The 13483-nt window shown below is 44.6% G+C and overlaps 1 protein-coding gene across 2 annotated transcripts in view; it reads right to left on the bottom strand.

Annotated features, from left to right (window-relative positions):
• The window catches only part of MCTP1 (multiple C2 and transmembrane domain containing 1), an 854885-nt gene that overhangs the window by 672539 nt on the left and 168863 nt on the right, over positions 1 to 13483 (bottom strand). The window contains exon 1 of one of the 2 annotated variants that reach the window (XM_030193397.1): positions 1374 to 1552. The exons of the other annotated variant lie outside the window; for it this stretch is intronic. Coding sequence (XP_030049257.1) covers positions 1374 to 1430 — 57 coding nt within the window. The 5' untranslated portion in view covers positions 1431 to 1552. Of the gene's footprint in view, positions 1 to 1373; positions 1553 to 13483 lie in introns of those variants that run through there. 2 annotated transcript variants of the gene reach the window in all.

A 13483-nucleotide genomic window follows, 5' to 3' on the forward strand; every position in this document is an offset into this window, starting at 1 on the left:
ACACTGCATCTAAGCAGAAATCCTTCACCAGAAGGGTTAATGCAACTTTGAGCCTTCTGCAAGTGGTTTGCATACAGAATTGGAACAGGCAGGTAGGGAAATCTCCTTTGATAATTTCATAATGTGGATAGCCTCCAGTCACTCACATATCAACACCTTGAATGGCTTTGTAAACCACCAATAATTGTTTTATTTGTATTGCTTTCTCTTAAAATGGAGATTGACTACAAATTTGGGAATCTGAATATCTGTACCTAAATAAAGCCCACAGCATCTTTCATGGTGTGTAGTTGTATCCAGAAGCGGAGCCAGGTTGACGACGCGGGGGGAGCGAGAGCAGACTTCCGCCAGTGTTGGCGCACATTTTCAGTGCAACACATTGAGAAACAAATAGGCGCCGGAGCTGGCAGAACTCCATTTGGGGGAGCGGCCGCTCCCCTGGCACCCCCCCCCCCCGGCTACGCCACTGGTTGTATCATCCATAGAAACTTTGGGATGGCTGAAGACACTTAGCTCACCTCCTCCCCGAATAAATTATCCACATACACAGCATAAGCAGATACTCTGTCCCTACTGTATGTAAAGTATAGAATATAAATATGATATAGAAAGAGAGATACATATGCATAGCACACATTGGAGCCGACTCTGTGGGTGCTGTGGGTGCTTGAGCACCCCCAATATTGAGAAAATTCATTGTATGTGTCCAGTGAGGAGTAATTTCCACTGGGCTTAGCACCCCCAATAATTTTGAAAAGTTGACTCCTATGATAGCACATACTATGATGGAAATAAATTAATCTGTATGTAGAGAAAACCTGTCTTTATAACATTACCAGCTTATGTATTATAAGAGCTGTATGTACTGGAGTCTCTATAATGTTTACGTTGATACAGTGTCCTGAATGCAGCTATTTTATTTTTTAATCTCTGATCTGAAGAAACCAAAGATCTCTTTTCTTTGTTGCCACCACAGGATTTAAACACTGCAGAACAACAAATGAACGTTAACAAGCGTGTTTCGATTTCATTCAGACGTACAGGAAATTCTGAAACTGCCGGTTTCTAAAGTTTACTGAACTGCCTCCCTTACATACTGCTTTGCACTTGCAGATCACCCTCAGGTCTTCAGTAAGACAGCTTTTCCGCTGCTGTTTTGAGCAGAAGGAGGAAGAAAGTTTTAAACTCCTTTCTTTCCCTCGCTTCTTTTTACAGATGGCCACGTACTTATTAAGAGGGATGTTGTCACTATTTTGCAAAGTGCTTGGCTTTCAGGCGGCGTCCCCTGAGCACGATCTGACAGCAGGAAGCACAAGCAATTAAAAAAAAAAAAAAAAAAAAGCGAGATCCGAGAAGGAAGGACCAACTCTTACCTTACTGTAAACGAGCGGGAACGTGGTGAAGTCTCTCAGCTTGCAGATGTCCAGCATAGTGTGCCAGAAGTGCAGTGACCATGTTTGGCAGGGCACAGCCCAAGCCACCTCTCCCGGAGCTGCAGTGCCAGCCACGTCTCGGATATCAGTGACAGTGAAGGCAGGGATGCGGCCGGGGGATGCTTAAAGTGCTACCGCCTCACGGTTTACAGTGACGCATTGCTCGTTCTCTCTTATCACAGGCAGTTGGAGCGTTCCTCTCCCCTCCCCTCCCCTCCCCCTCGCCCCCTTTGGCTGTGCTTTCTGACATTAAGGTCTTAGGGACCAAAGATTAAAGTCAATCGGCTGAAGCCAGCCTATGCTTTTTTGACATTTGACTTTTTTTTTTCCTTCTCTGAGTTACTGAAAAACAAGTGATCGTATCTCAGGACCCAAACATTGCTACAGAAAACCAGCGCGATGGTGCAAGACTTTGTGTTGTCGTCTGTGAGGAGTCAGAAAGTTAAGCAGAGAGGGGCGAGATAGTACTACTACTACTTATCATTGCTATAGCTCTACTAAGACGTACGCAGCGCTGTACATTTGAACGTGAAGAGAAAGTCCCAGCTCTACAGAGCTAACAATCTAATCAGGAAAAATAAGGGAATGACTAAAGGTGGGGTTGAACACAGACATTTGGTACTGTACAAGTGAATAGGGGTTAGGGAGTTAAAAGCAGCATCAAAAAGGTGTAGTGCTGCCTTGATGGCTGCAGGTCACTGAAATCATATTGAATGCAGCTAAGTTCATGATTTGCATGATTCCATTATTGCTGAAAGACATCCTAATTTTGAGCCCTCCCTAGTCCTGCCTAAAACACGCCTCCAACACATTCCCTTGATATTTAGATGAACTGCGGTGTAAAACGTCCAAATTCTGCCTCTTCAATATCAAGAGTTGGACATTTTTAGCAGATGGGCGGTTTTTGGGCCGTTTTGAGATGTCCATCTGCTTCGAAAATGAGCACCATAGTAAATGATGGCAGATAAAGACCTACATGGTCCATCCAGTCTGTCCAACAAGACATCTGCCAGTATGTGCAAGTTATACTTCTTCATACAAAAATATAATACAGTATCAGGGCATATTATGGGGGGACCTTTACTAAAATGCATTACATTTTGGGCTTGATCCACCAAAATGCAGGATTTTAACCTATGATCAGCCCAAAATTAGTGTTGCATCAAGACAGGGTGTTCCCACTAATGTTTACTGCAGGTCACTCATTAATGTCTCCATTAACGCGCAGTGCCTGCAGGAATTAATGTGGGACCACTTACACCTGCTGATACCTGGCATAAATCTTTGTGCCCAACTGATAGCAGTTGGGTGCGGAAATCCAAGTATTCTATAACAAGGCACCTAATTTCTGGGAATGCCCCTGAGCCCCCCATGGCCACACCGTCTTTTGAGTTGTTCACTATGCGATGTGAGGCACCCATGTTATAGTATAGGGCTTAGGGCAGATGCACACACAGCTCATAATTAGTGCCAATTAACTCCAATACTTGATCATTGGCACCTAATTGTTTAATAATTTTCCACACACATCTGGGATCTGCACCCTGAGCTAGATACTACTAGTGTATATTTGTGAGACTGATTGTTCGAAAGATGTGAATGGAGGCAAATTAAGACCAAAATTATTATAATACCTCTGTATCGCTCCATGGTGCAACCTCACTTTGAATATTGTGTTCAATTCTGGTCACCGTATCTCAAGAAAGATATAGTGGAATTAGAAAAGGTTCAAAGATGAGCAACCAAAATGATAGAGGGGATGGAACTGCTCCCATATGAGGAAAGACTAAAGATGTTAGGGCTCATAGGGCTCTTCAGCTTGGAAGAGGGATGGCTGAGGGGGGATATGATTGTGGTCTACAAAATCTTGAGTGGTGTGGAGCAGGTAGAGAATCAATTTTTCACTCATTCAAAAACTACAAAGACTCGAAATTGTATGGAAATACTTTTAAAACAAACAGGAGGAAATATTTTTTTCAGTCAAAGAAGTTAAACTCTGGAACTCATTGCTGGAGGATGTGGTAGCGGTGGTTGGCATACCTGAGTTTAAAAAAGGTTTGGACAAGTTCCTGGAGGAAAAGTCTATAGTCTGTTATTGAGATGGATATGGGGGAAGTCACTGCTTGTCCTGGGATTGATAGCATGTAATGTTGCTACTAATTGGGTTTCTGCCAAGCACTTGTGACCTGGATTAGCTACTGCTGAAAGCATGATACTGGGCTAGATGGACCACTGGTCTGACCCAGTATGACTATTCTTATGTTCTTATGTCTAGGAGGATATGTGTGGTAAATGAACGTGTTAAGATGCTTGTGCAGTAGGTAGGGAGTATCAACACCATTTTTCAATAGAAATGAGGTGTGTTACAGCCAACCCTGTATACCCAAGGATGGCTGTAACCTGACTATAATTTAGCAGAACTGCCATGTGATCCAATTTCTGGAGTCTGTACTAAAACCAGCAAAAAGCAATTCCACAAGGCCTTCTTGCTAACTTTTTAATGACTTTTTGGATGCCATTACAATGTAATCGAAGTTAAACAGAAGGTGCAGCACTGGCCAGCTCCCATGAATTTCCATTATTTTTCTGTCACAGGAAAAATTCATAGCTAAGCAGGCAGTCAGCCAGATAACATTACTCCTACTTTGCATTGGAGTAAATATTTTTTGGTGGATGCCTCAGGAGGGAAATAAAATCTTCATCTAGGAGGTTGACTCGCCTGTTATGAGCAAAAACACTGGCAATGCGGAGTCTTTTAATAGAAAGAGAGAGGAAAAGTCAACGCATTTTCAATGTGAGTAGGTTTTTTTTTAACCCTTTTAAACATGATTTTGGAAAAGATAGAAAATGCAATGAATAATAGCTGCATCTCCCTTTTTATGAAAGTCGATATTTGGCAGCTACTTACCTCCTGGGTTCCAAAATCACATTAAAAGCTCAATAAACATAAACAAACTCTTGTTTTCTTCAAACTAGTAAAGGATGACAGAGTGCATCTAGAGCTGATGTGAAACATGCAGGGGCCTAAGGCAGAAATTTGGAAGGGGGCCCCCAAAACCTGCCAACAGGCTGTATCTTCTCAGCTTTGGGCAGCTTTGGGCCCCTGTGGCAGGGGGATCCAGGGCAGTCAGTTGCCTTGTTTGCACACCCCTAACACCAGCCCTGAGCACATCAGTTGTGAATAGGATTGCCAGTGGGTTTCAGAGTTTCAGGACATCCTGGTTTTATTCCCACTGCATGCATAGCCTAGTGGTCTTTTCTAAAGATATGCAGTAGGGCACTGTTTATCAAGGTGGTCCTGGAGTACCTCCTATCTGGTTTGGTTTTCAGGATATCCACAAGGGATAAGCCTGAGATGAGTCTGCATGTATTCCTTCCAATGCATGCCAATCTCTCTCATGTATATTCTTGTGGATATCCTGGAAATCAGACTCTCAAGTGGCATTCCAGAACTGGTTTGAAAAAAAACAAACCTTGCAATAGGGGTATCAGAACTACAAGTCCCTTCATGCATGGGAGTAAAAACTGGACTGAATCACCTGACCTGAAAATATGGAGCCAGTTTGCAACTCAAACTGTGAATTATATGCTTCTTACAGACAATTTTCTTTTCTTTTTGTTAAGCAGTAACATGTTTTCTTGACATTCCTTTTGTTTCAAAAGTAGTATCATGTTATATTGTGTAGTTGAACCAAAAATCTATTGCAAATACAGTACAGTCTCAGTTATCCAATGTAGATGGGATCAAGCCATTTTTGGATAAGTGAAAAGTTGGATAATATAGAAAACAATGGCAACCCCTTAAAAATACACAGAAAACATACTTAATGGATAAAGAACAGGCATAGGGTATCTATTTAAAATATAATATTGTTTAGTAACACTAATCAGCAGCATGTGAAGCCAGAAAACAGGAAGAGAACCTGTGCACTTCCTATCGGCAAATCGATGACATCACTGGGAGGAGGGGTCTGTCAGATATGACAGATGGTCGGATTAGCTAATGTTGGATAGTAGAGACTGTATTGTATTGTGATGACTGAATTGTAATGTTAAGAGCTTGCCACTAGGTGGCCAATTGTTATTCAGAAAAAGCTCAAGAATGGCTGCACCTAAAATGGAGTTTTTGTAGCTTCCCAAGGCGTTAGTGGTCTGTTGCCTGACAGCTTCCATTTATTTTGGAATAGAACAAAATATGGAATATTTATGAGTAAATGGATTGAAGGTCTGACTTCTGGGGATTTTTCCAACCACTGTAATTGAACAGAACTGCCAAGTGATCCAATTTCTGAAAGAAGACTTTTGCCAGTCCTGGTTTTTCAACTTACATCCAAACACATCGTGATAGTTGCAGATCTGTGTCTGGGAGGATGAGGGAGGCAGAAGCAATCCCAAAAGCCATAAGTGTCTAGAATTTGGATCATTTTGCAGCACTGATCTGGAGATAGAGCAAACAATATTCCTTCAACAATTGATTGTCTGGCCTTTGGTTATTGAAGTAATTGTGGGTTTCCTGCATTATGCCAGCACTGTACCAAGGGTTGTGCAAGCAATGTGGCCACAGAAGACACAAATATAGAGGGGTGCAAAAATAGTTCCCGACCTATTGTGGCAAAGTAGGTGGGGTGGAGAGTACCAGTGGGCGAATTGCACAGGGTGCAGCTGTAGCTCAGCAGGGACCTGCATCATGGAAATGTGATTTTGTAAGGTAAACACTTTCCAGCTTGGACATGCGTGCACTGTGGGCTATGTTCATGGTTTATAAATTTCACTTATTTACCCATCCGACGGTTACAATTAATTCAAAATATGGCCATAAAACTGATCACTGGGGCAAGAAAGTTTGACAACGCCCCTTCTGAAAGCCCACTGCCCCACCGCATCATCTATAAGATAATATTTCTAGTGCATAAGATACACCACAACGGTGAGCCCCTATACCTTTTGAGGCTGTTAATCCCTTATAGAAACTCAGTCTTCAGATCCTCAACTCAGAACCTGTGTTGACCGTACCTTCATTTCGAGAGATTTTCCATGATCATATCAGAAATGCAATTTTCTCTATCCAGGGTCCATTCCACTTAAACAAACTGCCACAGCCCCTTTGCCACCTGACATCCTTAGAAAAATTTAAAACAGATCTCACAACCTTTTTATTTACAGAGGCCTATGGCTCGTCTACATGAGAATCATATGGGCCCCGAGATGAGTCTAAAAGATTCATACCTCCACCCCCCCCCCCCCCATGTACTACCCCATGCTATCCCATCACAACTGTAGTTCTTTCCCCTCTTACCCTATATGTCACGTCCTATCTTCCCCACTTCTTTCTCTCTTTCCTGTTAGATTGTAAGCCGCCCAGATATCATTGTGTGATGGGTGAGATAGCAAGCTTTCAATAAATTTGAAACTTGAAATGTGGCTTCTGCTGCAGAGTTAACCAGCTTGGTTACCAAATGCATTATCAGGAACATTAGAAAAGTGTGACTCCAGAAGTTTCAATCTTTCATGCCCCAGTGCAATGTATTTTACTTACACAGTTTGAAAACCAGATCAGCTGCTTGAAATTTTTACTTTTAGAGACTTATTTATGAATAAACTCCATCTTCACCAGTTAATTAAAAAGAATTGGAAAATCTGTCAAAAATCATCTTCAATTTAAAGAATAATTAAATAATCTGATTAAAAGCGTATAAAGTATTGTTCCTCCTATTATTAATACATAGTATGGTATAGCGGGGGTGTTAATAGTACTTTGAACCCTTCCCTCTTAGCAAACTCTTGTGAGAGTCAAGAGATGTATGTCAAGGCGGAGTGATATAAATAATAGATACCTGTACATCCAGAGTGCTATAATGCTATTATATACTGGCTAGGACTGTGGGTGTCTAAATGGAAAAGATGAATCATGTTAATCAGAGCAGAAATAAACAAGTTGGAGAAGTGTATGCTTCCAGCATCACACAAAGTTGGTGCACGTCATAGAGCTGTTGTGTTTCAGTGTTTGTACCGACCCTGCACTGAGCTCAAACAGTACAATATTTTCTGTGAGCAGGGTCCCTAGCTGAGTTGGAGAGGTCAGCACTGGATATGTGCAAGGTGTGAGGCAGCAGTCAACACTCCCAGCATGTGACAATATTCTTGCATTCAGGCCACCTCTCCACTAAATCTCCCAGGCCAGCAGACACTGTATTGATCTGGTGCATTGTGGGAATTGCATAGTCTGCAGGAATGCCCCATGTTCAGAGGCTACCTGCAGCCAAGAGGGTGGAAGAGAGTGGCCTAGGGCTTAAAGTGATGGTCTGGAGAGCAAAGGTTCAAATCCTGCTTCTGTCATCAACATCCCTTACAACCTTGGGCAAGTCACTCTATCTCCCATTATCCACTGGATTCTATATATCATGCCTAATGTTTCATGCCAAAATCCAAGTGTATTCTATAACAACTAGTAAAAAAGGCCCGTTTCTGTAGGCAAGGAAACGGGCCTTAGGCAGGCAATTCTCCCCCCGTGCTACGGCCCCCTCAACCCCACCCTTCCGCGAACCTGTCGTTTCCCCCCCCCCCCCCCCGTGCCAGCGAAAACTGCCGCCACCGCCGCCGCCATTGTTGTGCTACCTTCCCTTCCCGTAGGTTCCTCAATCATCTTAGAAAGTTTAACTCCGTGCGTCTGACGTCAGACGCACGCGTGTGTCTGCCGTCAGACGCACGGAGTTAAACTTTCTAAGAAGATGATTGAGGAACCCACCCGAAGGTAGTGCACAACAGCGGCGGGAGGGGGGTGCGGTTTTCGGCGTTTCGGGGGGGATCGACAGGTTCGCGGGAGGGGTGGGTTTCGAGGGGGCCATAGCGCGGGGGGGTGACAGCTGATTCTGAGGCAGTAGGAGGAGTAGGGAAACACGCTGCGCGTGTTTCCCTACTCCTCCCCTTGCCTTGGAATCAGCTGTGTTGACGTCAGTGACGTTCGTGCATGTCTGCCTCACAGACCACTTGCAGCCAGGGAGCCACGGTCCCAAGCATAGAACGTTGGAGGTGAGAATTATTATATAGGATCTGTGTAAATTAATTGGCTTAACAAGCCAATCAGCACTATTAAAAGCACTTAACAAGCAATAATGGGCATTAATTAGAATGTATGCGCATAACTCGCTAAGTGTATTCTATATAAATTCTAATTTTTTGACCCAGAAAGGGCCGTGTTTATAGGTGGGGAAATGGACATTCTAAAATTTGTGTGCACTGTTATAGAATATGCTCTTCTCTGCTGGCATTTATACCATATTTCCCTTGGTATAAATGGATGTGTGTAGTTCTAGGCACTGGGGTATTTATTTGAACTTCGCTCACACCTTTTTCAGTAGTAGCTCAAGGTGAGTTACATTTAGGTACACTCTGTATTTCCCTGTCCCTTGAGGACTCACAATCTGATTTTGTACTGGAGGCAATGGATGCTTAAATGACTTGCCCAAAATTACAAAGAGCAGCAGTGGGGTTTGGGATGGGTACCTTGGGATATCAAGGCTGGTGCTCTAATCAGTAGTCTACTCCTCCATGCCCCCCCCCCCCACTAGGCTACTCCTCCAACTCAGTGTATTCTATATACCGCACCTAAATCTAGCTGCTGCTTATAGAATATACTTAGGTGTAAATTTATTCCACGTGGATTTTTCAGGTGCCATATATAGAATGTAGCCCACAGTCATCAGAAATATCTACTCAATTTACAATTCAGAGTAATCAATACCACAGGTGAAAAAATATAGAAGAGTTTCAGAGTTTAGAAAGGAAGGGGCAACACTGTGTCCATAGCCTCCCTCCTGCAACCTCCCATTGCCTTAAGTACCCACTAGGGCAGAGACATATGGACGCTATACAGCGCTACATATATCCTGTCGCACTATAAAAGTGCTAAGTATTATTGTTTCCGTCCCTTGCTTTGCACACTAACATCTCTGAGACAGAAGTTGCAGGTTTTTTGGCAGCAGTATACGCACAGCTATTTATTCAGGGCTTTTTTTGAGGGGGTACTTGGGGGTACTGAGTACCGGCACCTTTTCCATTGTCTGTAAAAATTGACCCATGAACCCCAAGGTTTAATGAAAAAGCTCAGGCTCTACACATCAATTCTGCCTTGTTCTGTGACTGGTTGTAGGGGGCTTGACTATTGTGGGGTGGGTCCATTACTGACCACCCCACCCCTAAAGGACGGCCTAGCATTTGAGTACCGGCACCTTTTTTGCTCAGAAAAACGCACTGTGTGTATGTAGGGTTAAGTGATCATCTTATCTATCTATCTATCTATCTATCTATCTATCTATCTATCTATCTATCTATCTATCTATATGCACTGCCTCTGATACTTATTTTACATTATTCACTAATCTTGTGAGCTTTGTTTCAGTAATTAGATTTACTAGTAGTTTTATCTTACAAAACCTGAAGAAAAGTCACTAAACGAAGCTCACAAGATTAGTGAATAATGTAAAATAAGTGGAGGAGTGGCCTAGTGGTTAGGGTGGTGGACTTAGGTCCTGAGGAACTGAGTTTGATTCCCAGCACAGGCAGCTCCTTGTGACTCTGGGCAAGTCACTTAACCCTCCATCACCTGCCACATTGAGCCTGCCATGAGTGGGAAAGCGCAGGTTACAAATGTAACAACAACAAAAAAAAGTATCAGAAGCAGTACAATATCATCACATGTTATAATCTAGGGCCCCTCATCACCTCATGCTGCAATGCAGAGACAAAGTCTGGGGCAAGGGTTAGACACATTTATGCCTCAATATTTTGTTTTGTCTTGTGGGGCTTTATTTTCATTTATTTTAGATCCCATAACAACTATAACATAACTTTCTACATTATTAGAATGCATTCTAATCACTTGCTGCCCATCTCCCTACCTCCCAAATCACTATCTTCAGTCATTGCAACCTGTATCATGGATCTAATCACACTTTGAAAATTATTTCTGTCTCCTCAATACAGGATTCCCACAGAAAGCAGTGTCAGAAAGTTTGATTGCATACTTTGGAAGCATCACAAATGAATCTCAGTTTTCCAAAGAAACCTTTCCCCTTGTTTGCAACTTGGTTCTACTTTCTTTTGATTGACTCTCAAATGCTTGGTTCCAGTACAGGTCCTGATGGCACTTGCCACTTCAGTGGTAATTTACTCCCTCCCTGATGCATGAAAAGGAGTTTATCTATATATATAAAACTCACCCTCAACGTTCTGAAGACAGTGACGTCAGTGAAGCCAAGCCCTGACTTCCTTCAAAAAGGTTTGAAGGTTCGTGGTGGTGAAGCCACCAAAATCGCTCCAGGCCCCGCCCTTGAGGGCGGAGCAATGGCAGAACAACAAAGGGGTTGGCAGGGAGGGAGGCGGGGGGGGGGGGGAAATCGCTCCGGGCCCCACCCTTGCGTCAAACATCATGACGTTGAGGGCGGAGCAATGCCAGAACAACGAAGGGGTTGGCAGGGAGGGAAGGAGGCAGGGAGGGGGGTGTTGCCGACGAGAACCTTGATGGCAGAACAACGAAGGGGTTCACAGGGAGGGAGGCGGGGGTTGCGAAATCGCTCCGGGCCCGCCCTCGCATCAAACGTCATGACATTGAGGGTGGAGCAATGGCAGAACAACGAAGGGGTTGGGCAGGGAGGGGGGGGTGTTGGCGACGAAAACCTTGCTAGTGCCCGTTTCATTTGCTCAGAAACGGGCCTCTTTTACTAGTGTTCTATAAAAAAAACATGAAGGAATTGCATTATTTCTGGGCAGAAAGAAACATTTGTCAGCAGGGGGAGAGAGAAACCTTGAAAACCACATCATTATCTCCCAGCTTTGCATTCAGTTTCTATCCTCATCAGCTAGACAGAATATCCCTCCCTAGGGCAGGAATCCAGGGCCAGGCTAACCAATAGGCAGTCGCCTAGGGTAGTAGCTTCTGAGGAGCACCAAAGTGCACATGCGGTGAAAGCAAAATAATAGGAAACTCAGAGTAAAAATCAAAGTACTTTTTCCAGAAAGGGTGGGCACTGGCACTTTTCAAATAATTACACTGAAGGGATAATATTGGCAGATTATGATTTTGGGGGGGTCCAAAAGGCTTAAATTTAATGGGGTAGGGGGCACTAGACTGAAGGTTCCTAATATCTTTGTGCAGGTCCTGCTGGAATCTTTTTTCTTTCAGTTCTTACACTAAAACAATTTGTGTTGCAAGTGCTTTCTGCTCCTGAATCCGACGTGCCTGCAATTCTGTGCACAGCAAGAACAGCCAAGCCGCATCATGAAAGTGTGCAGCTCTTGGAATCTAACCTTAGGTTTAGCGCACCACTGATAAGTGCAAGATTCGCTTATATGCATGGTTTAAGACCGTTCCTCTGCAGGAAAGACTCCGCATAAGTGCGCGCACGGAATATGGAAGCCGACTGGCGCGTGACAACCAACGAGATTTCAAATTTACTGCCTCTTTAACTGCCACAGGCAGACTAAGTGAAAGAATGTTGTTAGGGCGTACACCAGGGTCGTCATTGCAGTGGAACTGTAAGACTTTAACACTGGCTGAACGAATAGTTCTTAAAAAAAATTGAAAACAAACAAAGTCAAGCATCTATTGCTAAAGAATATGATGTCAATCTCAGTCAAATTTCATGTGTCTTGAAGCAGAAAGACCAGCTTGTAGAAGATTGGCAAAACAATACAAATCCACAGTGGAAACAAAAACGGGCGGGAAAAGCTGAGAAGGTAGAAGATGCTCTTCTTCGGTGGTTTTCTCGAGTCAGGAGCAGACAGTTTCCTGTCAGTGGTCCACTGCTTATGGAGAAAGCTAACCAGCTAGCTGAAAGTCTTGGACTAACTGAATTCAAAGCCACTGTTGGATGGTTGGAAAGATGGAAGGAGAGGGACAGCATAAAATTCAAGAAACAGCATGGTGAGAAACAAGACGCTGATGACTTTGGTGCTGAAAATTGGGTTGTTTCAGTTCTTCCTACCATCTTGAACGAGTATGTACCCGTGACATTTTCAATGCTGATGAAAATGGTCTCTACTGGCGAGCAATTCCTGATGGAACACTTGCATTCAAACATGCCGAAACTACTGGAGGTAAAACATCGAAGGACCGACTGACAATCCTCCTTTGCTGCAATATGGATGGGAGTGAGAAGTTGAAACTAGGGGCGTAGCCACGGGTGGGCCTGGGTGGGCCCAGGCCCACCCAGTTTTGGTTCAGGCCCACCCAGCAGTGGAGGCAGCGGAGCGGAGGGAGCAGGCTGAGCTCCGATCCAGCATCTGCCTCCCCAGCCCGCCACTGCCCCGCCCCCCGCCGTACCTTTAAATATTACAGTTTTGCTGGAGTCGCGGGCAGCCGGCATTGAAGACATCAGCAGGCTTACGCCGGTTCCAGCAGCCTTCCCTTCCCTCGTTGCAAGTCGGATGATGGCTCCGCCCTCTTCTGATGTATTTCCTGTTTCTACGAGGGCGGAGCCATTATCCGACTTGCAACGAGGGAAGGGAAGGCTGCTGGAACCGGCGTAAGCCTGCCGATGTCTTCAATGCCGGCTGCCCGCGACTCCAGCAAAACTATAATATTTAAAGGTACGGCGGGGGGGGGGGCAGGAAGGAAACAGGGCAGATGGGAGAGGAGAGGAGGGTTGCTGCACATGGTGGAAGAAGGGGAGAGGAGGGTTGCTGGATGGAGGGAAGGGGAGAGGAGGGTTGCTGGACATGGTGGAAGAAGGGGAGAGGAGGGTTGCTGGATATGGTGGAAGAAGGGGAGAGGAGGGTTGCTGGATGGAGGGAAGGGGAGAGGAGGGTTGCTGGACATGGTGGAAGAAGGGGAGAGGAGAGGGCAGGGGAGAGGAGGGTTGCTGGATGGAGGGAAGGGGAGAGGAGGGTTGCTGGACATGGTGGAAGAAGGGGAGAGGAGAGGGCAGGGGAGAGGAGGGTTGCTGGATGAAGGGAAGGGGAGAGGAGGGTTGCTGGACATGGTGGAAGAAGAGGAGAGGAGGGTTGCTGGATGGAGGGAAGGGGAGAGGAGGGTTGCTGGACATGGTGGAAGA

Source organism: Microcaecilia unicolor, chromosome 2, assembly GCF_901765095.1.
Source record: "Microcaecilia unicolor chromosome 2, aMicUni1.1, whole genome shotgun sequence".
Classification (NCBI taxonomy): Eukaryota; Metazoa; Chordata; class Amphibia; order Gymnophiona; family Siphonopidae; genus Microcaecilia; species Microcaecilia unicolor.